This window comes from Mytilus galloprovincialis, chromosome 10 (assembly GCF_965363235.1).
Source record: "Mytilus galloprovincialis chromosome 10, xbMytGall1.hap1.1, whole genome shotgun sequence".
Taxonomy (NCBI): Eukaryota; Metazoa; Mollusca; class Bivalvia; order Mytilida; family Mytilidae; genus Mytilus; species Mytilus galloprovincialis.
This window is the reverse complement of record NC_134847.1, coordinates 61738750-61761927: the sequence shown is the minus strand read 5'-3', so window position 1 is coordinate 61761927 and position 23178 is coordinate 61738750. Positions and strand designations below refer to the sequence as shown.

At 31.8% G+C, this 23178-nt stretch overlaps 2 protein-coding genes and 1 long non-coding RNA gene across 3 annotated transcripts; 2 read left to right on the top strand and 1 right to left on the bottom strand.

Annotated features, from left to right (window-relative positions):
- The first annotated feature begins 60 nt into the window (after nt 1–60).
- On the top strand, nt 61–2618 carry LOC143048058 (uncharacterized). The gene is made up of 5 exons (XM_076221492.1): nt 61–173; nt 425–561; nt 1060–1161; nt 1595–1771; nt 2255–2618. Exons 2-5 carry the CDS (start codon nt 425–427, stop codon nt 2478–2480), a joined length of 642 nt encoding a protein of 213 aa, XP_076077607.1. The 5' UTR covers nt 61–173; the 3' UTR covers nt 2481–2618.
- Nucleotides 2619–11989: 9371 nt separating this feature from the next.
- Nucleotides 11990–14927, bottom strand: LOC143049275 (uncharacterized). The gene is made up of 4 exons (XR_012970156.1): nt 14765–14927; nt 14274–14399; nt 13285–13464; nt 11990–12286 (listed from the first exon to the last, which is right to left on the bottom strand). It is a non-coding gene; the product is annotated as an uncharacterized LOC143049275 (long non-coding RNA).
- Nucleotides 14928–16781: 1854 nt separating this feature from the next.
- LOC143049272 (uncharacterized) lies at nt 16782–18906 on the top strand. Its single transcript, XM_076222967.1, has 4 exons — nt 16782–16931; nt 17228–17326; nt 17736–17924; nt 18428–18906. The coding sequence occupies exons 1-4, from the start codon at nt 16828–16830 to the stop codon at nt 18654–18656; spliced, it is 621 nt and encodes a 206-aa protein (XP_076079082.1). The 5' UTR covers nt 16782–16827; the 3' UTR covers nt 18657–18906.
- The last annotated feature ends 4272 nt before the right edge of the window (nt 18907–23178 follow it).

Genomic DNA, 23178 nt, shown 5'->3' with positions numbered 1-23178 from the left:
TAGCTTACGTACATCATGGACAATGGCCATACTGACGTAGGTCCTTAGGTCAAACTATAACATACTGGTCAGCGATTGGTCAGTCTGTATATATCCTTGTCGCTTAGATTTGTGTATATATAGACACAAGTTACTGGTGGTTAGCAGAACGTAGAAGAGACACAAGAAATAAGGTATACTATTCTATTCTACTTCATTTTCAGCATAGGGCAAACATTATAAAGAGTTTCAAAAATAAGATTTAAACGTTTTACTTTAACGCTTTTGCTAGTGATGCTATATATTATTCAATTGATATCAAATATTGCAAAATATCTTTAAGCAAAATAAGCGGTTTTTTTTTCTTTTTATTTCTATTTCAAACCTGCGACTTCAGATTGCCGTAAAACCAACGTTTTGTAAATAATGTATTCATTGTTTGTAGATGAGGCAAAGTCTATTTTTCCTTGTTGTATTGCCATGTGTGTTTGGAATATTTGGAAAAAAATGTGTTGTTGACCCAATAGAAAACAGATGGCCGGACATGGGAAAGATATGTCATGATCCATTAGAATATAATCAGTAAGTATACATTTTTAATTAGTTGTTTATATTGTAAAATGTATGAATTCAAAATTCTAGCAAAATCTCTGTAACTGGTTACAGTTGGACATTGTTTATTCGAATTACGCTATTATTAAGAAACGGCTGCAATTTTATTTACCAGTTTCTATCCGAGATCAACCTCCACCTTACTGTATTAATTATAGCTTGAATAAATTGAACAATATAATGCCATCTATTGGTCAACGATTAATTTGACCTGCCTGCTCTTGCCCGACTTACGCATGTGGATTATATTACGTGATATTTTGATTGTTTGTTTGCTTAATGTCAAGTGTCAAATATTTGATGCATATTCAGAACGAATATGTTATGCTAATGTGAATTTTACACTTCAAACACATAAGCACAATTATTGAACGAAACAAAACATTTTTTTTATATATATATATATCGGAATATTGTCTTATTTGTTAAATAGCACAGTGATTAAATGCCCCTTTTCTCTCTATTCAGTATTGCTATAGAACAGGCTATAATAGATGATCCAGAAATCCAAATGTATTTACAAGACGCCAGTAAAATATACCAACCAGCTGTTCCTTATGATGACCCACAGTAAGTACATTCTTATTCAATTTTGCATACCATCAGATTTTTTTCAAATATCAAAGACAAACAATAATTTTCACCATAACCCATTTGGGAACCAACTTTAAACTTCAAGGAAAAGGGAGGGGGAAATGTTTTTTTCCTAAAAACAATTTCTGAGCCCCAATTCGTCAAAAAAAAAAGAAAAAAAAAAATTGCGGTAAATCAAATGGCATACAAATATTCTGAATCAGGATTTTCCGCACATTCTAAGTTGTTTATTCTTGAAAAAAAATATTTGATTGATAGCGTCAAAAAAATAAATATAAATATTCACAAAAATATTTTCAGTCAGAAAACAACAATGAAATACTAGATAACTGTAGAACCCTTGTAAGCAATGCTACATCAATGCAGGTCATATATGAATGAGAAATTGATAAATTCTTGTCTTATATAGTATTTGCCCCCTTGATATTGGAAATCCCAGCGGACCACAGATTGTAGAATGTGGCAGTATATGTCCCAGCTCTTACACTAACCTGACAACAGTTTGGTATGAGTACGAACCAGGAAGGACAACAATGTGTAATGTTATGAGACCATGGCAGCAAATTGTTTATTATATGCAATGCGGGTAAGTGTTCTATGAATGACACATTTTTGTTAAGGGCTAGTGGAAGCACTCCTCCGGGTGCGGGATTTTTTTGCTGTATTTAAGACCAATTGGTGGCCTTCGGCTTTGCTCTTTATCTCCATTTCCATTTTCAATTTAATTTAGTTTTTACAACAAAATATGAAAAAGGAAATACCAATTATTACAGCAAATAAGTTTAATACAACGAAATATATATACATGGCAGGCAAAGGTATAAATATAATGTAAATCAAAATTGATTTGCTAAAATGTCCAATATTTCAAATTTAATATGTTCGCTAATGAAAATTTAAAAATGAATAGTGTAGAATGCGCTTTTGCAAATTTTAAATACATCTTGATTTTAATATAAATAACTAATTTATATAATTCTCTATTTCAAGAAATCAAAGTTCTTGGCATTAATGCGTACATATACATTATTCACTTCCAGACAATTATTCTATTTATATTCAATTTTAGAACCAAATATCCACTGGTTGATGGAATGGATAACTCGTTCCAGTGTGTACCAGAAGATCTCATCAGACGTAAAATAGCTGTGTATTGTCCAAATATTGTACCACAATGTAGAAAAATGGATATTGACCTACCACAACACTGTGCTGCCAGCAAGTTCCAATGTCGACAGAAAAAGGTTTCACAACAATCAAAATTAGACAATCTGTTTGCTTCTTTTGGTTGGTAACATCGACGACGAAAAATCGTTTTACTAGACACACCAATGTGACTTTAAGTTATCTGTGATTATTTAATATGTGTTAAAGATTTTTGTTTAATTATTTGTTGGTACCAATATTTAATAATAAAATGTTTTAAAAAGTAATGTCGTAGTCTTTTATAATTAATATTTATTTTTGTAATCAGACTTTTTAATGAGATATGCAAGTGCTGTAAAAACACATTCAAGATTAAAAAAAAAAAAACTACTATGGAAACTTTTAAAAAATATAAAAATAAGAAGCTCTGATATAATTTCTACTTTTTTTCTCTCACATTAACGCTGACGAATGTATATCAGGGTTGGCAAAGTATTACCCACCCGGGAATTCCCCGGGTTTTCCCGGGCTGGGCAATACTCCCAGAAATGGGTAATAGTGGGCATTACTGGGCAATATGATTTTTTAAGCTTATTTTAACACAAAATAAACAAATCTGTGTTCTAATCTGAATAACTACTTATTAATTAGTGACAGTACATATACATTATTTAAATGTGATGTTTCTTTAATACATGTAATTGTTAAAATTCTTAATAGGAGCTATATTCATTTGAAAAAAAATAATTTATTTGCTTTCTATTTACAGTTTGCCAATCTAGACAAATGTCACTATTCGTAAAAGTAAACCATCATAGGCCGAATTACGGTCTTCAACACGGAGCATTGGCTCACACTGAACAACAAACTATAAAGGTCCCCAAAAAATATATCCATGTTTCTACTAGTATATATATTACAAAGAAAATTGAGTAAATTGAGGTTATACCTAAGAAAAAAATCAACCCTGGTAATATAGCTATAACCGAATATAAATATACTTCCAAAGTAAGCTCTCGTTTGAGAACTGTGTAAAGTAGGTTAGATTCAAACAAGCTACCCTTTGACAATAAATGTATAGAATGAAGATGTTTTATTAATAAAATTATGTTCTCTCTATTCAAATCGCTACCCAAGCATCTTAAAAATACTTCATTATATTGAAATGAAAATTCAATGACTCTCTATCAAAGAATCTTGATCATATTCTGAGATTTAAAAAAAATGTTTCCTTATTAATAATTCATTTTAAAGTAGAAAGATCATTTTGTCTATTTGACTTGGAGGTTGGTTTCACAATTGTATGACATTATTTTTGATCTTTCAATTTTAATATGACTATATACTAAACTATATCTATTTTCTTGTTAAATTATATACTTTTCTGATGCACAAATCAGTCTTAATTTATGTATAATTGCACTTCAATTATTCCATTATTCCTATGCATATTTATTATAATGATTTGGCCTTGTATGTATGTTTCTTTTCTTATCTACTAGTAAATCACATCCGAAATGAATGACAGACGGACATATATACAAAACTTAATGAATAATTGAAATCAAGATATTTGCGTTATATCGCAAAGGTTCGCGTTGTATTGCGTTATAACGCAAAGGTTTGCGTTTTAACGCAAACATAGGAAGAACAAGAATGTGTCCATAGTACACGAATGCCCCACTCGCACTATCATTTTCTATGTTCAGTGGACCGTGAAATTGGGGTCAAAACTTTAATTTGGAATTAAAATTAGAAAGATCATATCATAGGGAACATGTGTACTAAGTTTCAAGTTGATGTAACTTTAACTTCATCAAAAACTACCTTGACCAAAAACTTTAACCGTAACTTCGCACTATCATTTTCTATGTTCAGTGGACCATGAAATTGGGGTCAAAACTATAATTTGGCATTAAAATTAGAAAGATCATATCATGGGGAACAAGTGTACTAAGTTTCAAGTTGATTGGACTTCAACTTCTTCAAAAACTACCTTGACCAAAAACTTTAACCTGAAGCGGACGGACGAACGGAGGCACAGACAGACGGATGGACGGACGGACGGACGGACGGACGAACGGAGGCACAGACCAGAAAACATAATGCCCCTCTACTATCGTAGGTGGGGCATAAAAATAATAAAAAAAAATGTGTGGCGCTAATACGCTTCCGTACTATTAGGTGATGCGTTATAATAAATTATTTTTGCAAAAGAAAATCACCATGAGTGCATGCTAACATGGTACATATATAATACACGAATTTGAACAGAAAGGTATTCATTCTAGCGTGAACACTTTTCGGGCATTTTACAAGACTAAGCTTATATATTTAATATCTCATTTAACATCTTGGACTACAATCTTTACTCTTCACTCTTTGCTGAAACATCATTTTTTCATGTATTATTTGACGTACATTTCAAATTTGTTATTGTATAAATGAATAATTCATCACCGTAAACAAATTTAGTACCTTTCGCTTTACGGTCTAACATTAATCGTTTTTTATAATGTAACACATTGTCACAACACAGTTCTACCTTTGTTCCAAAAATAAAAAAATAACCAAGGTTAACTATGTGACATATTTATATGTAGTAATTGTATGTCTAGTAATAGTACGGTGACCAGACCCAATATTTTTAAAATTTTAATCGTCAAACATACTATTACTATATGGCTATATTATATATATTTGGATTCGAAAAAATGAATACTTTTGGAATATCGATGTCGTCAAAAAGAAATGTGGTAACAGTTTTGCATAAATTAAGGTCAAAGATCAACATACCGTTTTCTTTTTTTCTTTTTATATTTTCAAAATTGAAAGATATCTGCAGCATTTTGTATTAAATTTCAAATCAATTGACAATGAATTATCTCTAAAATGTAAAAAAAAAAGGATCTTATTTCTTCGTAATCGATTATTTCTGAAAATTTTCAAACACTTGTTCTATGAGCCCCCTCTATTATACAAGATCCATACAAATTCCGTTAAAGTTACAGTAGTTACCTTGCCGGGTGACATTCAATCTTAGCAATATATGATACATGTTGTTTTTGATTAAAGCCTTCTATCCCGAACTTTATTTTACAAAAGGCTCATGTATGTAATTCATTGCAACCAAAAACCACTTATTACCTCGAAAACAGTTAATACAATGAAAAAAATCCAATTAAAATGATCCACAAAACAGATTTCTTCCAAGAATATCTTCTGATTCATCTGTCAAGGAATTTTTACATAATTCTGACCCTTGACAGGAACAAAGCTCCGTACATGTACGTTTTTTGTTGTGAACAAACACTTTTCACATGGAGATTTTCACTAACATGAACACACAAGATCCTGCAAGCATTCTGCTGAAATATGCCCTTCAAAATAAACGGTGTGAAATAACAGAATTAATTAATTTTCGCCTACCGTATTCTAAAGATGACGGAACAGGGGGTTTAGCAATGTGTTGGCAAGCTTGGCGCGCATTTAATTCATATCATGTTGGAATGATTTAAAGACATTCTTCAGATCATGCATCTTCGAAACTAAATTCTTGCACAAACAAGGGCTTCATCTTCGTCAGTACTCCCAAAGCTCCGTAACTACAACAGTCGTGCGTGTCCTTCAAAGACTTGACGTATACTATTTTCTCACTACTCCAAACAGAGACGAAGTTGATATCCGGTAAGAGTGTGTACAGCAGAAGGCAGCAAGTTATAAAGTGTTGGGGAAAAAGCAAGCACATCGTTGGTGAATTGGTAAAAATCTTTAACTATTCCTTACACTGCTTATGTTCCCAATCTGCACCTTCAATTCGCATGCATGTGTCATCTGTTTGTAGTAGTGAACACACAGAACAATCACACCCGTATCAGAGGTTAGTATGATTATTCTGTCGCTCTTTCCTGTTTCTATTCTGTTAACTTCATGTCAAGGTATAAGACATTAACTATTATACGAATATTGGCCCTTGTTGAGTGCTTACCAAGTTACGACAATCATTAACACTATTGTCTGAAATAACTTCGATAATTTAGGATTTACAAACGTTACAGCTAAGTAAAGCTCACAATAAGGTGGAATCATAGGGGATTTGTCATAGTTTTGAAGAGGAAAAACTACCAAAGAAATTTGGGAGAGGTTTTCTTCGACAGAAAGAAACTTCTTCCAGTCAGGAATCCTTCTCCCTTCAATAATCTGATACACTTTGGTGGAAGCTGTAGTCTTTGTGGGGCTTTCTTTTTCAGCAGACAACTTTATTGAGTTTTTCATGTCGTAGCGGTAAAAGAATGTCTGCTACTGTGTGTGCTAGAGAAAATCATTGGGACATATTTTTATAATAATCAGCTGCCATGTCACAAAATGTTTTACTTTTCTGTTATCTTCAATACATTGAACCAATGCCATACCTTCTCTCAAATTGGTTCACCAAATCAGGAATTCCAACAAACGACCCCTACTCTTCGACACATTGCTGGTAGATTCCATCATTAAGTCTTTCAACAGTACTTAAGAAGTAATTTTTACTCTTTACAGTAAAGGAAGTGAATCAGTACTTCTTCTCTGGCAGACGATACAATTTTCAAAATTAAAACACAGGTGTTGCCTTTTTAACTGCTAGGACCTAATCGTAAAGGACTTCATAATTCAATCATTTTCCAGATAAATACATTTCCAAATTCAGATTTGGTTCTTAATTTTTAAAATGTATCAAAAAGAAAAAAAAAACATATCAAATAAGCATACGAAAATAAGAAATCTTTTTAAAATACATAAAAAGACTCGATAACCAACACGAAATGGGACCATGAACTAACAAAAAAGATCGAGTTGAACAAATTTATGCAATGAAAAATACGTGATACGAAATATCATTTATAGATTACAATAATAGTATCGGTCCGGTTCAATATTTTTGTACAAATCGAATTTCTAGAGGAAAACCTGTATCTTCATTTTGTAGTGTATATTTTGTTTCAATGCACAAGTCGAAATAATGCTTCTGAGATAAATGATTTTGAAATTGTTGTTTAATAAAAGTTTGAAATATTATATGAATGTTGATTATTTTACATTTTGCATAAAAATAAATGAAGAAAATGAATTGAAACGTACTCTATTAAATGCAAAATATTCGTAGTGTTAAAATTTTACAAAAACTCTTCAATAACGGATTAATTTATGCTAAACCTTGTTTGAAATTGTTAAAATCAGGTTTTATGACAATGTATATAATAACAAAAAGCATATCACGAATGTTCTTTTAGAATGTAGGTCTAAAATCTTTTGAAAGTAATTGTTTCCTTTAAAGTAAGGGAACAAACTTTAAAGCCCATTTTACAAAAATTGCACCGTACGATTTTTTTGACGACAAGTCAAAATGTGAAGTATAACCTTTGAACTACCAATACTGTGCTTTCTAGCCGTATAGTCCAAATGACGAGTAAACTCCTTTAATAAGCGACTTTTCCTTACTTGGTCACCGTACTATAATACTTGGTCTTTTCTATCAAACATATCTACGTCACAGCGAAAACAATCATTACAATTTCGTAATTCTGTATCAAAATAAATATACACCTGTTGTTCAGTGTGTCGTCCGACCTACCGCTGCGAATTGATAGGAAGTCCGATTTCTCTACCGAGCAAATTTTAGGGAAGCCCTAGCAACTAGAAATATAGGTAGAAAGTTATGTATACAGAGAAGATGTATAATCCATCTAAAGAGAAATCGAAATTGCGAGTATTTTTTTTGTGAATTCTAGGAATCTACAAATATATTTAGCGATAAATGTAGACATGAAGAAGTGCTGTCACACATCTTCATATAAATTGAACGAGTATAGTAAAGTAGGGACGACATAATGAAAGAAAAGTTAAACTAGAGGCATAATGGAGTGATAGGAAAGCCTTGTTGTAACAAAAAATACCTTCAAAACAATGTCTAGTGAAAATCAATCAACCTCTTCATGTAAATACGAGAAGCCACAGTTTTGAAATGCTAGAGATGCAAATACCATTTTTACATCAAGTGTTTTAATACAACAAAAGCAGAATATGAAATTTTAAGCAATGCTGACACAATGTGATTGTGCGCCCATTGTATACAAATCAGAAAGCAACACATAGTTAATGATATGAACATTACGTAAAAGTGAAGGGAACTATATTAACAAAGAATCAGCAACATTAAAAATCAATAGATACATAATGTTACGAGCCCAGAGTTTAAGTAATTTTCAACGAAGAAGTAACAAAATACAGCTGTAATGATAGGGTAAGGTGGATGTCAAACGATGAAGTTTCAAACATTATTGCAAGTACAGCACAAAAAGCAATAGACAAAACAAGCGAAAGAGAATGGCATTAGAAAGAAAACAGCAACCACAGATAAAGAAGAAGTACATGAAAGTGTAATAACGGTAAACTATTTAATCATATTTGGTACAACTGAAATGAGTGAAATAAAACAGGAAATAAATTATCATCATGTGAACAGTATCAAAACAACTTTTTTCGCGATGCGAAACATAAATACATACCTAAAATAGAAAATTATAACAAAAATACTGACCATAAAGGCCAATCAAAGAGAGGATAGATATAGTAAGATGTGTATGAGTGCCAATGAGACAACTCTCCATCCAAGTAAGAATTTATGAAAGTAAACCTTTATAGGTCAAGGTACGGCCTTCAACACGGAGCCTTGGCTCACCCCGAACATCAAGCTATAAAAGGCCCCAAAAATAACTAGACAGTGCAAAACCATTCAAACGGGAAAACCGACGATCTAATCTATATAAAACTGAGGAACGAGAAACACGTATGAACTACATAAACAGACGAAAACTACTGTTCATCAAATTTATGACTTAGGACAGGTGCTGTCTATATCATAAATATATTTATCAAGAATAAAGCAACACAATTTGGCACTCATTACTAAACGCCAAAAAGATGGAACTATTTTTTTTACAGTTCTGTATGATGTTGACTTCAGATACGTACCAATAAAAACTAATCACAAATAAATGAAAACAAGCGATTTGATTAGAAAAAAGAATAAGCTGTTCAATCGCTGAGAAAATAAGATGAGGGATACCAGATAAACTGAATTAAAACCTCTTAGAAAGAAAAAAGTAAAATCACAAAAATACTAAACTCCGAGGAAAATTCAAAACGGAAAGTTCAAAATAAAATGGCAAAATCAAATGATAAAACTCATCAAACGAATGGAAAACCAACCTGACCTGGTACAGGAATTTTCAAATGTAGAAATATTAGAGTATAGACAAATGGACAGAAAACGCTAAATAAGATGAAGGATACCTGATCAACTATATTTACACAGTCTAAATGAAAGCCTTTTATAAAGTACCGTAAATACAAAGATTTTTTCAATCCTAGTCAGACAACTTTAAACTGATGTAATTCATTCCATTCTTCTTTGAATTTTATAAATAAGGACCCTTAAAAAGAAGAAAGATTAATCTTTCAAATTGTGATAATTTCATTATGAAATAACTATCACATAATTAATTGCTATGTAATTAGTTGCTATATTGTGATGTCAACACCTGAATGAATTTAGCTTCTTTGTTATTCATAGCATCCCAAAATATTTTATAGATTCTTGTACAACATAGCTTTACCGTCAAAAGCGTGTCTCAGATTTAATAAATCATCAATAGAACAAATTGTATACCCAATCAAATTCAGTGATCTTTTATCAATTGATGTTTCAAACTTCATTGAAGGTTTATGAGAGAGTGAAATACAATAGGACAAATCTGAAACATGGCTGTGGAGGTCAAACTGTGTTGTACAAGAATCTATAAAATATTTTGGTTCGACACTACAATTAATTGCACTATTATTAACACAATCCTATATTGATATTCTTGTAATTGTAAATAACATAATTACAAACCTAATCTCGATTTACATCCAATTTTGTTTAGAAATTTACACATTTTGTGGCGTTGATACAATCGTGTGACGCACAGTTTGTAAATTTATTTTGCTGTTTTGTGTTCTCCGAAATCATTTTAGGTATTCCTTGTTATTCTGTGGTTACCATGTCGAAATGTACTATTATACTATTCATTTATGTATTTCTCTGTCCTGAGTATTCTTTATTTATTTGTACTGTAATGCTGTCATGCAATGTTGTTAATTTAGCGGTGTATTTAACATTGACATAAAGCGCGAGGTTTGGCTAGCCACAAAACCAGGTTCAAACCACCATGCTAATTCTTAAACTGACCTGTACTAAGTCAAGAACATGGCAGTTGTTATCTTATAGTTTGTTTCTATGTATGTTGCATTGTCCTTTATTTGTAATTTATATTAATAATCTACCAGAATATGTTAATTAAGATGCGTACACATTTGCTAATGAAACTAAAATATTGAAAGAGATAATGATACATTGCAAAATGACTTTGAACAGATAGAAAAATAAATGACACATATCCCTTGTAATTCCAGTCAGAAAATGAAAGCACATTTGTGTACCAAACAAACATTTGTGAGATTTTTTTACACACATTTCTTCATAAGACGTAATTATGAGCATAAAATAGGCGTGGTCATAGATTGAGATCAAAACTTTGTAAAAAAGTAAATAAGGTAAATAAATTTGCTTCGCTAAAGAAATATTTTAAAATTATATATGCAGAAACATTTCGTCCGCTATTTCAGCCATTTTGTGCCATTAATTAAATTTATGCATTGCAATTACACAAACACATGTTGTTATCTTCTCAACAAGAATCGCTTAGAAGTTTAACACGGGAAGGGGCATGTTTCTTTTACCTACGGTATATTTTACCAAATAAAGTACTCCGATTACATTTACATAATAATAATCATCATTGATTTGTTAGTTGAAAAATCAACAATTTGCACATAAATCTAAACCCTGTCTTTGTACCATAGAGAAGTGCATATCAAATTATCTCATATCAGCCCTTTGTAAACCCTATAAAACTGTCGGAATGATTTGTGATAGAACTGTTCTTTACACTTCCAGCTGAGCCACCTCATATAATAGAACGGCCTGATTCAGAACAAGGACAGAAATTATCATGGCAAAAAGATAGAAAAACCACGAAAAGACGAACCAAAGAGGGTAAGCATCACAAATCCTAATAAAAACGGAGGATAGCACAACCGAGGATGGCACAACTTTTTGGAATTTCGGGTTCTCAATGCTCTTCAACTTTGTACTTGTTTGGCTTTATTACTATTTTGATCTGAGCATCACTGATGAGTCATATGTAGACGAAACGCGCGTCTGGCGTATTAAGTTATAATCTTGGTACATTTGATTACTAAAAAAGAGGGACGAAAGATACCAGAGGGACAGTCAAACTCATCAATCGAAAATAAACTGACAACACCATGGCTTAAAATAAAAAGACAAATAGACGAACAATAGTACACATGACACAACATAGAAAACTAAAGAAAAAACAACACAAACCCCACCAAAAACTGGGGATGATCTCATGTGCTCCGGAAGGGTAAGCAGAAACTGCTACACAGCTCGTGCTCCATACGTGGTACCCGTAAACGTTAATACAGAAGCACAAGTAATACAAATTTTAAATATACATTTTATTCAATATTTCCTTTGTTGTTTGTAAAAAGACATAAAAGTTAAAACAATACACATAAATGATGAGGATGAAATATATTGCACATGCCCTTGTAAGTGACTCAATACTGTTTTTTTTCATTTTATAGTATTTGTTTGAGGGGGAATGTATCGTCACATCCAACCTTTACACAACTACATGCTGTTGGGATCTTCTCGGCATGGAGTGTTATTCTTCCATTGTCACTGGGGCATATCACTGCCATCGTTCTGGTGACGTAATTGGTTGGTCGGCAGTAATAATCCTTTTGTGGTGCATAATGAAATTTGCATTTTGTTGTTTTCTTATGGCTGTAAATTTAAAAGTGACAAATAATTAAATTAACAAAATAAGGTCAGATTAAACATGATACTATTTTGCTAGGAATGCGTCCAATGAGATGCAGGCTACACCCCAATGATATAAATACCAAATGATACAAATAACCCAAGGTATATAATGAAATTCAACGCTAGACATGTGTTAATGTCTGAATGGGAGACTTTCATTTCCGTAGTTTTATTTTTTTGATAATTCCCCACCCCTATTCAATTGTGTTTCCTCATTATTATCTATTCCTTATTTTTTGGACTATTTTTCTCTTCTTTTTCCCTGATTTTCTGCATTTGTGGCCCTTTATCATCTATCCTGTAAACCCCACCCATACCTTAATGTGCATCATACATTTACGATGGGCCAAAACAATACATGTAGATTAGAAAAAAAAAAAAACGCAGACTGATTACTAGCTATAAGGGACAAGATTGGTAAGTATGGGAATAGAGGGATCTCTAATTATTCGTTAAAAAAGATATCGGGAATTGTCGAAAGTAATAGACAATAATTTTCATCCGTCTCCTATTAATAAAGTATAATAGACAAAAAACCAGGAATATGGTTGATACAGACTAACATGAATCTGGCACACTATTTTTGGGCCATCGCAGTTTAACATGCGCAAATATGTATGTTTAGAATAAGAAAATAAGAAACTCATTAACTGGACCAACAAACACATTACATTCTAGGGGATTTCCAAAATATGAATCATGAGAATCAGTTACTCGTACATAGTTACGTTTGGCCTATATTTCTATCTGGCCTAACTACAGTAGCATGTCTTTTTTTCTTGGATTGGTTGCAATTTAATTCAGAAATATTTAGCGTTTTTTTCTCTCATTTTCTGTATTCACTCGTTCACTATTAAAACATGAATAAGATGAAGTGTTACTTATATTTCAGAAAGATGTCAACCAAATTCTAAACAGGGCAAACTTTTCTTCTATTTTAAATGATATGTTTGACTCACCCTATACATTCCACTTTATTAATAGTTTGGACTCCTTGTTCGCTTAAAACAACTTCACAAATTTCATCGCCCAGTTTTTTACCAGTTATTATTTGGTTGACGGATCTATAAATATAGGTCACAGGTGTGCGCACTTCTCTGCACATAGGAAATTTATGGATCTTTGCCATTTTCGTCATTCTAAAATAAAAACATGGAAATATTTATCTAAACCATTATGTGACAATGTGACTTTATTCTAATTTAGTTTTTATCCCGAAACAGAAGAATATTGTAAGACATATTAGCAGGTGGTAAAGTTTAAATTACTGTGAAATGTTACTAGTAGTACCGCAAAAAGTCGAACTGAGTGATTATGGTTTTTTTCAAAATAGATTAAAATAATAAGAATTTAAGAAAAAGATTATAGAAAAGAAAATATAAAGTGGATTGATTAGAAGAAACACATTAGTTGGTCAGAGTAAAGTGTCTTACGATATACGCCTTTCATTTGCTTTGATCTAAATCAACATAAAGCAAGGTAGAAAAACAAACATAAACTATAAAGTATAAACTCATATCAATGAACTTATAATGTCATACTTTCATGTCAAATTTAAAGTCATTCCTGGTTATATATGTTCATTATTGGTCATAACTATTCATAACTTTTTTCTTTAACATAACTAAGTATTGATTGTTTAATTATTCATTTTAGACCAAATCTGAGCTCTTTTTTTTGGGATTGTGAGCATTTATTTCATACAAAAGAACTAACCAGATAGCAAACATTGAAATGTGTTAATGTGAAAGATACGTACCAGCTCCAAATTTAACAAGAGTTCAACTTTCAAAACACAACTCTTTTAGGTGCTATGTGTTTAGAATAAAAAAATAAAAAAAAAAAAAAAACATGCACTCTGACCATTCCGTCTAAAGACATTTCTGAAGACAACATTATAAAGTCGTCAGTTCTTAATTGAAATTTTCTATTTGTAAAATATATTTACCCAGTTCCTCTGTTATCATCTACTGCATTTTGTTTAGAGAATACGTGTTTTGAGACACCATCGCATTCTTGGCTGTGTTTTAAGTAATTCACAAAACTTCCGTCTGAGTCTTTCATTGCTTGACGTCTGTAAGAGAGAGTTTTATTTATATCTCATCAAATAGTCAATCACATCTTTAATTTCAAGGCTGTTCAATATACAAAATTATGAAATATCAGAGATAGCCATTGTTTTTTTTTTAAATTTGTATTTGTTTTTTTCTTAAGTGAAGCGTGTGTGGGAATTCTGATCTTTAATCTTTACTTTTTAACCTTTTATGCTGTAACATATCACCAACGTTTTAATGGACTTTGGATAAACCTGAACGATTACCTCGAGAATCTCATATATTTTCTCAGAAGTGCTGCCATTTTATTTTTAATTATTGTATAATCATAACATCTATGATGAGTTGACTTATTAATAAGATTTTGTATGATAAGAGTACTTACATGTTATATCTAATGTAGGTTTCTGGAACCTTACTCTTATCACATATCCATTCCTGTGGTGGTAGACATTGTCTATACAACAAGTCGTATTTCTGACAGAGCTGCCATTTATTACGCTTCGGATTAGGGAGAGCAATGGCAAGCGTTACAGCTATGACAGCAATATAAAGTTGAAGTGGAACCTGATAGAAAATAAATACATATTTTTCTAAATAATTGTCTCTTATATATCTATTTTATCAATATAAATTTTGGTTAAAAGTCAAAATTTATAAAAGTAAGCCATTGGAGGTCATATACATGCATATATGTTTCAAGTATAAAAAGTTGATGATGAATATTGAAAACATTCGTAGACTTTGATACAAAGATTTCTTTAAAATGAAGAAATATTTCCGAAACATTTACTTTACAAAAATTTTTGTTCATATAAAAAAAAAATGTTTTTAATTTCACTACGATCCTTTTCAAAAGGTAGAATTTTTTTTTCATATTTTATAAGGTGCTAACAAAAGTTACATAAATATAAGTAGTTCCTGTAATATTAACCATTTGTAGACTTTGATATATAAATAAATTCAGAATAGAGAAATGTATACAGAATATTTCCCAGGCAAAGAATTGTTTATCCAAATAGATTATTCTGTTTCTTTTTCATAACTGCTTTTACAGTAAACATTAATTTAAAACTTAGAATATCTTTGGAGGTGTTCAAACATTTTCATCCAATTATAAGTATATCTTTTTGAATTAATTTAGATTACATCTTACCATTATTATTTCTTGTTCCGAGCCAAAATTAAATCTGATTTCTAAACTAAAAAATACAGATATTTATATGCATAAATGAGGAAATTAACTACTACGGTTTTGTAACATCGTTTTTTGATTCGTCCTGTTATTTGTACGTTATAAACTGATGTATTACTTAAAAGTCTGAAGGCTATGTTAACTAAATAAAAGTTACGTCACAACAATGATTATCATATAAATGTTTTGACAACATTCGAATTGCAAACTAATCTTTTGTTTTCTACTAAAGTGGCTAATTATGGTTTTGACTATTTGACGTAATAGTGTCATAACGAGCTGTGATTGGCTTTAAAATCGTTTTCCTCATGGTACTAGAATACATAAAAGAAACGAATTTTTTAGTATTTAGAAAGTACAGTTGTTCGACAGATATTAAGACGGTAAGAGAAGTATTCTTTAATTAATGATATTTTAGTTGAGTAAAGCTGCATACTATTAGTTACATAGAGTGCTAGTGACCGGATACGGTATATATGGGGTGAGAGCGAAGCTCAAATCCTCATATGGAATTTACTGACCCCTTATATACCGTATTACGTCATTAGAACACTATGTAACAAATTTATCTTACTGACTATCTTAACGTATACAATTTAGACTAGTGACCTATCAAAATGAGCAAGTCTTCAATACATTTAGCATTAACATGATTAAGAAACTACTTCCTTTGATCCTACAAAAACAGATGCCAACAATGACAACTTCTTAGATTTAAATGTGTTTTATGAATTTATTTCACTTTATCATCACTTTCTTCGTCTGTTGAAACCTTTCAGACTTTTTTCTCAGTACTGTTTTGTTTTTCGAAAGGGACGAAACACCACTACTAGCCGTGTATGACATACGCCCCGCCTCCTTATTAACTTATATGGAATATAAAGGGACGTAACTCCACTACTAACCGTGTATGAAATAAGCCCCGCCTCCAATCTAATCTAATATTGAATATAAACGGTTTCCACGAGGACGCTTTTAACCAATCATATTCCTAGAAATGTATAGGAGGTAAGATAAACTATTATATTATAAGTTTACACATTTTATATAAAAATCATTTTTAGATGATTGATAATATAAAAGTAAAGTATAGAACTGTAATATTTAACATTAGTTCTTTTTATATATCGAGACATTTTATTTACAAATATTTATTAAATCGTGTTATAACAGTTGTAAACTTTTCTTTTATCTAGATGACTATGTTTATTGTTTGGTTTGCGGTACTAGGAGTCACTGGAGCTTACAAGTGTATGGATCCCCCAGAAATGCATTGGCCTGATAAGGTCAGAATATGTGATGGGGAATTTGGAAATAGTCCTGGATGTAATGATGACTATACAATCCCATATAACCAGTAGGTACATTCTTGAATCAGAAATGTTCTAGGTTTTCTGACAAGTATTATGCATCGTCCTTAAGTCAAAATTTGAAAATTGCCCTTGAATGATTTTTACAAGATATAATGAGTTAGCACAGTAAATTTATGTAGCAACAGTCGCTTTCTAATTTATATGACTATACGAATATTAGATTTTTACATCAATTTCGATGAGGTTTATTGTCTAATTGTTTGTAATAAAGAATTTGCTCAACCTTTTATTTTATTAATCGCATCGTATGCATTTAATTTTCATTTGTGTCTATTTTCAGTAATCATATAGAAAGCGCACTTCAAGCTGACAGAGATCTTCTATCCTTCGTTGAGGATTCTTGTAAAATATACTCTCCAGAACTTCCCCTTGAATATGAGTAGGTATTTATTAATACCTACAAGTAATTATAATGACATCTGCCATTATTGAAGGGATAAATATGGTGTAATGAGGTCGTGTGTTATGTGTTGCTATCTGAATGTTCCAAATTCTTAAAAAAGGATAACCAACTTTCTTAAGATTTAACAAATCATCAATGGAATGTATTTATCAATTTCATCCGTCCGAATCGATCACCTTGCTTTAATTTCATTGAGAGTGCACAAACAATATATTGAAAACCAAAAATGTATAGATAAAGTTACAACATTTTATCGCTACGTGTATTATTTCAACAGTCAGGTTGAGAAATGACCTGGACGGCCTGGGTATTATAATTCTTAAGAAAAATATAGTCTTTAAGTTTTCCTTTGAGCAAAATTTATATGATTTCCCTCCCTTTTTAGACAATGTCCAATTGATGGCGGTGATCTTGGAAAAACGCTTGGCAGATGTGAAAAGGTTTGTGATGGCAATTATGTTAATGTAACAGCCGTGAACGTGCAAATGTTGGACGAAAAAACAAAAAACTTTAGATGGAGCAAATGCTATGTTATACGTCCATGGGAACAGAAAGTTTACTACATGAAGTGCAAGTAAGTAATAATGTTTCACAAAGCTGATTTGTTCTCATATGTTTTTCAAAATTTTCAATTATCATCATTGTAGTAGTGGTAGTACCAAAAGACAAACTTGTTCACATAGATATAAGAAGTTGTTGTATGAGTGCCAATGAGACAACTCTCCATCCAAGTCACAATTTATAAAAGTCAACCATTAGTGGTCAAAGTACGGTCTTGAACACATTAGCTTACAACGAGAAATAGTTTCTACTACTTTAGTTGTTATTTTATAAACGTTTATCCCAATTTACTTATTGGCAAATGAAGAGGCTTTATAAATATTTTGATATGAGCGTCACTGATGAGTCTTATGTAGACGAAACGCGCGTCTGGCGTACTAAATTATAATCCTGGTACCTTTGATAACTATCATGCTCATCTTCTTCAATTCTTTTGTATATCTGATCAAAATTGAAGATTAAAAGCTTGCTTATTTAAATACACCAAATAACTTATGATTTATTTTCTTATTGCAGAAATGATAAACCTACTTTTGCAAGCAGTACTAGTTCATTTAAGTGTGTTCCAGACAACTTTATCAGACGTAGGGTTGCCGTATTCTGTCCAGAATTTAAAGAGCATCAATGTCAAAAAGTGGACATTGAATTACCCACTAACTGTGCTGCAAGCCGATTTGAATGTGTCAAACCAAAGGAAACAAGGAAGCAACAAGTAGACAGCTTTTTAGATTCATTGTTTTTGTAGTTTTCTCTAAACTACAGAAATGTATCCAGACGATGTGATGTGGCTCAATTTAATGTTATCAGCAGAGGCAACAAGGCAGGAAGAAATAGATAACATGCTTTAAATGTGAACCTCACAGATTTGGAAAGTTTTGATTTCCTTATTTTAAATCCATGCAGACTGTGATATTTTGTTGTTTTTTTGTAATATTGTTCATTTCATCATACATTATGCCATGTTCTTGTAATAGTGACTTATGTTTAAATAAAACACTTACTTTATATTTCTGTGCTTTTTAATTTCTTTTTATTTAAATTTTGTTTAGTGTAAACTAAGCAATAATTGGCATGAGTTAAAGTGAAAATACTAAGCACTATGGAACGCCACAGCTGCCTTATGATAACAATGCCCATATGATTACGGGTAAAAATATATCATGAAGAAAATGTTCTATACTATAACGACATTTGACTATAATACTCTGTCAATTAGCTATATCACTAAGATGCATTTATATACTATAAAGACACTTTGATACAACATCTAGCTACCATTCATACTATTCTGTTCCTTCACTTTGTTTTACAGATAATATTTCATACTATGACGACATCTAAATATAACACGGAGCTACATTTTCATACTGATTTGTCATTTATCTAAACTATTACGTGATATTGCTATATCATAAAGATACATTTTATACTATAAAGATATTCTTATATAACATGAAGCAACATGTTCATACTATTTTGTCACCACAGTATATTATAACGATAAATTTGTATACTATACAATCATCTCGATACAACATGGAACAATTTTGTCATACTATTATGTCATATAATTATCTTATAAAGACATATTTTAATATCAAGCTAACAGTTCTTATATCACGAGGTGTCGTCTACATACCAGTAGACTATTTGATTACACTATTAGACCATTTCATCATACCATAATACCATTTCACCATTTCAGAAGACCATTTCATAATACCATAATACCATTTCACCATGCATATCATAAGGCCATTTTATCATGTCATAATACCATTTCACCATATCACGAGACCATTTCATCATACCATAAGACAAATCTATAAATAACGGCGATTTTCCCGCGAAATTCATCCGCAACATCGATTGTAATGAAAAAAAGTCCATGAAGGAAATCTAATTTGCGGGCCTTAGGGAATCGCTTTCAAGATGACTGAATTTATCAACAGAAGGGGTGCTGCTGGGGTTCTTGTGCGCTATCCTTTTCGTATCTGAAATATTTAAAAATTAAAGTGCAAACTGAATAATAACAAACGAAGACATTCATATATACAAGTAATTTTCATCCAGCCAAACAGGTTTATGATGCACTGCATTACAGCATCGACGGTAAAGGAAGTTGTAAGGTAATTATCTTCTCATTTTAATTATTTTGATAAGGAAAATAGTTAAAAATAAAGCATCGTATAGATGTTAAAAATAAACCGAAATATACAGTATATCGAACATCCTATTATTTAATTCAGTCGTTCTGTTTTCATTTATCTTCTTTTACTCGCCCCTTATTTCCGTTAATATTTCTAGAAGTTCTAAAACCACCCAATTAGGACATGTCGTTCAATTGGCCAACGATATGTGCATCTAGCCACTTGACCAGTTGACGACTTGCAACTATATTTGATTGCACATTGATTTTCAAGTGCGACTGAATTTTATTTAATTGGCTTAAAATTTATAATAATGTCATATTTGATGGAAATACATGTGGAGTATATGTAACAAATCGTTTAGTTCAAAACAGAATGTTAAAAGACATATAAAAGAAAGAGATCATCAATTTAAGTTTGTAAGCTTAAATTAGTTGAAAAATAAGCAAAAAACATATTACAAAAAAGTATGTACAATAAATTTGTCAAATTTGATACTCCTTGTGAAGGGCATGCCTATAATCATTCGGCCTAAACATTCAGAACTTCTGTATTGACGCCATAGTGGAGGGACATAAAGTGTTACCCTAGTCCGTCCGTCCTGAACATCCCAAATATGGGTTCCGTTCTCCTAACTTTAGTTTGCCTCAACCACATACTACAAAACTTATACACAATATAAAAAAGAAGATGTGGCATGAGTGTCAATGAGAACTCTCCACAAGACATCAAAAACAGAAATTAACAACTATAGGTCACCATACGGCCTTGAACAATGAGCAAAGTCCATACCGTATAGTCAGCTATAAAAGGCCGAAATGACAATGTAAAACACTTCAACCGAGAAAACTAACTGGCTATTTTATGTACAAAACATTAACGAAAAACAAACGTGTAACACATAAACAAACGACAATCACTGAATTACAGGCTACTGACTTGAGACAGGCACATACATACAAAATTAAGCGGGGTTAAACATGTTAGCGGGATACCCACCCTCCACATAATGTGACATGAGTGCCAATGAGACAACTCTCCACAAGAGACCAGATGACACAGAAATTAACAACTATAGGTCACCATACGGCATTCAACAATTAGCAAAGTTCATACCGCAAAGTCAGCTATAAAAAGACACCGAAATAACAGTATAAAACAATTTAAACGAGAAAAGAAACGGACAAAATCAAATTCGAAATTTGGTAGCGTCACTTTTACCGTTCATGAGTTATCATGTCCCTTTAAAAACATATCCTGCATCTATATGTGGAGGTGTACTCTAGTTTTTGTCAAGCCTGCGACTTTTGTCGCAGAAAGCTTGACAAAGGGATAGTGATCCGGTGGCGGCGGCGGCGGTGGCGTTAGCTAATTTTTAAAAGCTTTATATTTTAGAAGGTGGAAGACCTGGATGCTTCATACCTTGTATATGGATGCCTCATGTTACGAAGTTTCCGTCAGTCACCTCTCCAATGTCCTTGACCTCATTTTCATGGTTCATTGACTACTTGAAAAAAGTTAAGATTTTTTGTAATGTTAATGTCTCTCTCATTATAAGTAATAGGATAACTATATTTGGTATGTGCGTACCTTGCAAGGTCCTCATAATGGTCAGGCAATTTTCACTTGACCTCGACCTCATTTCATGGATCAGTGAACAAGGTTAAGTTTTGGTGGTCAAGTCCATATCTGAGATACTATAAGCAATAGGTCTTGTATATTCAGTGTATGGAAGCACTGTAAGGTGTACATGTACAACTGGCAGGTGTCATCTGACCTTGACCTCATTTTCATGGTTCAGTGGTTATAGTTAAGTTTTTGAGTTTCGGTCTTTTTGTTCTAATACTATATGCAATAGGTCAACTATATTTGGTGTATGAAAATACTTTATGATCTATATGTCAGGTGCGCAGGTTTTATTTGACCTTGCCCTCCTTTTCACGGTTCATTGCTCAGTATTATGTTTGTGTTTTGGTCTGTATTTCTTAAACTAAAAGCAATAGGTCAACTATATTGTTGTATGGAAAACCTGTTAGCTGTACATGCCTGCCAGGCATGGTTCACCTGACCTTGACCTAATTTTCAATTTCCCCCTTAGTAGCAATATACCAACTTCACCTGCATATGGGATATATATTTCCCAACTTATTCGATATTCAAGAGCTTGCAGCTCCTACTCAGACTTTGTAAAACGTCATCAGTGTCTGAGTAGAAAGTTGATGAACCAGGGGTATGTCAAAGAACGTCTCTTGTCCTTTTTCTAAAAAAAGTTCATCGGAAGGTACCAAGACCTTGTTGATAAATATTCCGTATCAACTTCACAAATAATACACGATGGTCTTGATGTATGGATTCTGCGTACTGATGTTGTTTATCATCTTAACAACGTGTTTTATAGTTTTTTTTCATTTGTTTTTGTTCTATTATTAATATTACTTTTACTGTTGAATGATTTTATGTTATATCCGTTTGACGTGGCTCGGTACTTATACATCTCGTCCATGTGTTTGTATTATCTTTCATTTTTTGGTGGCGTGCTTTATATGTGCGACTTTTTGTATTTCTTTGGTTGTTATAACGTGACTCTGTACTTTAAAAGATCCCGTCAATATGATATTGTTCTAGTTTATGTCATTATGATATATTTCTATTATGAATTACAACATTTGTACAAAATACGTTGAACCATAAACGTCAAAATCATTCAATCGCGTAGTGGAATTAACTATTTGTGGATTCTTATAAATTCTATATATAACTTTTGGACTATTTTCAATCTCGGTCTATTTCTGAAATTTATTCTTAAATACTTTTGATTTTTTAACCCTATACGCTAACATTGCCTATGTAAGTTTTGAAATTGTTTGTATCAATGAATGTGTTTGTAGATAGGTGTTTTTGTGTTCTGTTAAATTGTTCCTTTTAAAATTGTAAATTGTTAAAAATGCTACGATGATGACTGATGTACCCATAATTTGACTATTTTATTTATTGTGTCTGTTAAATTAACGCAGAAATGTAAATATAACGGAATTTTATGAGACTGTCATCAAAGTGAGAGGGTTAGCGCTATAAAACTAGGTTTAATCCACCATTTTCTGCATTTGAAAATGCCTG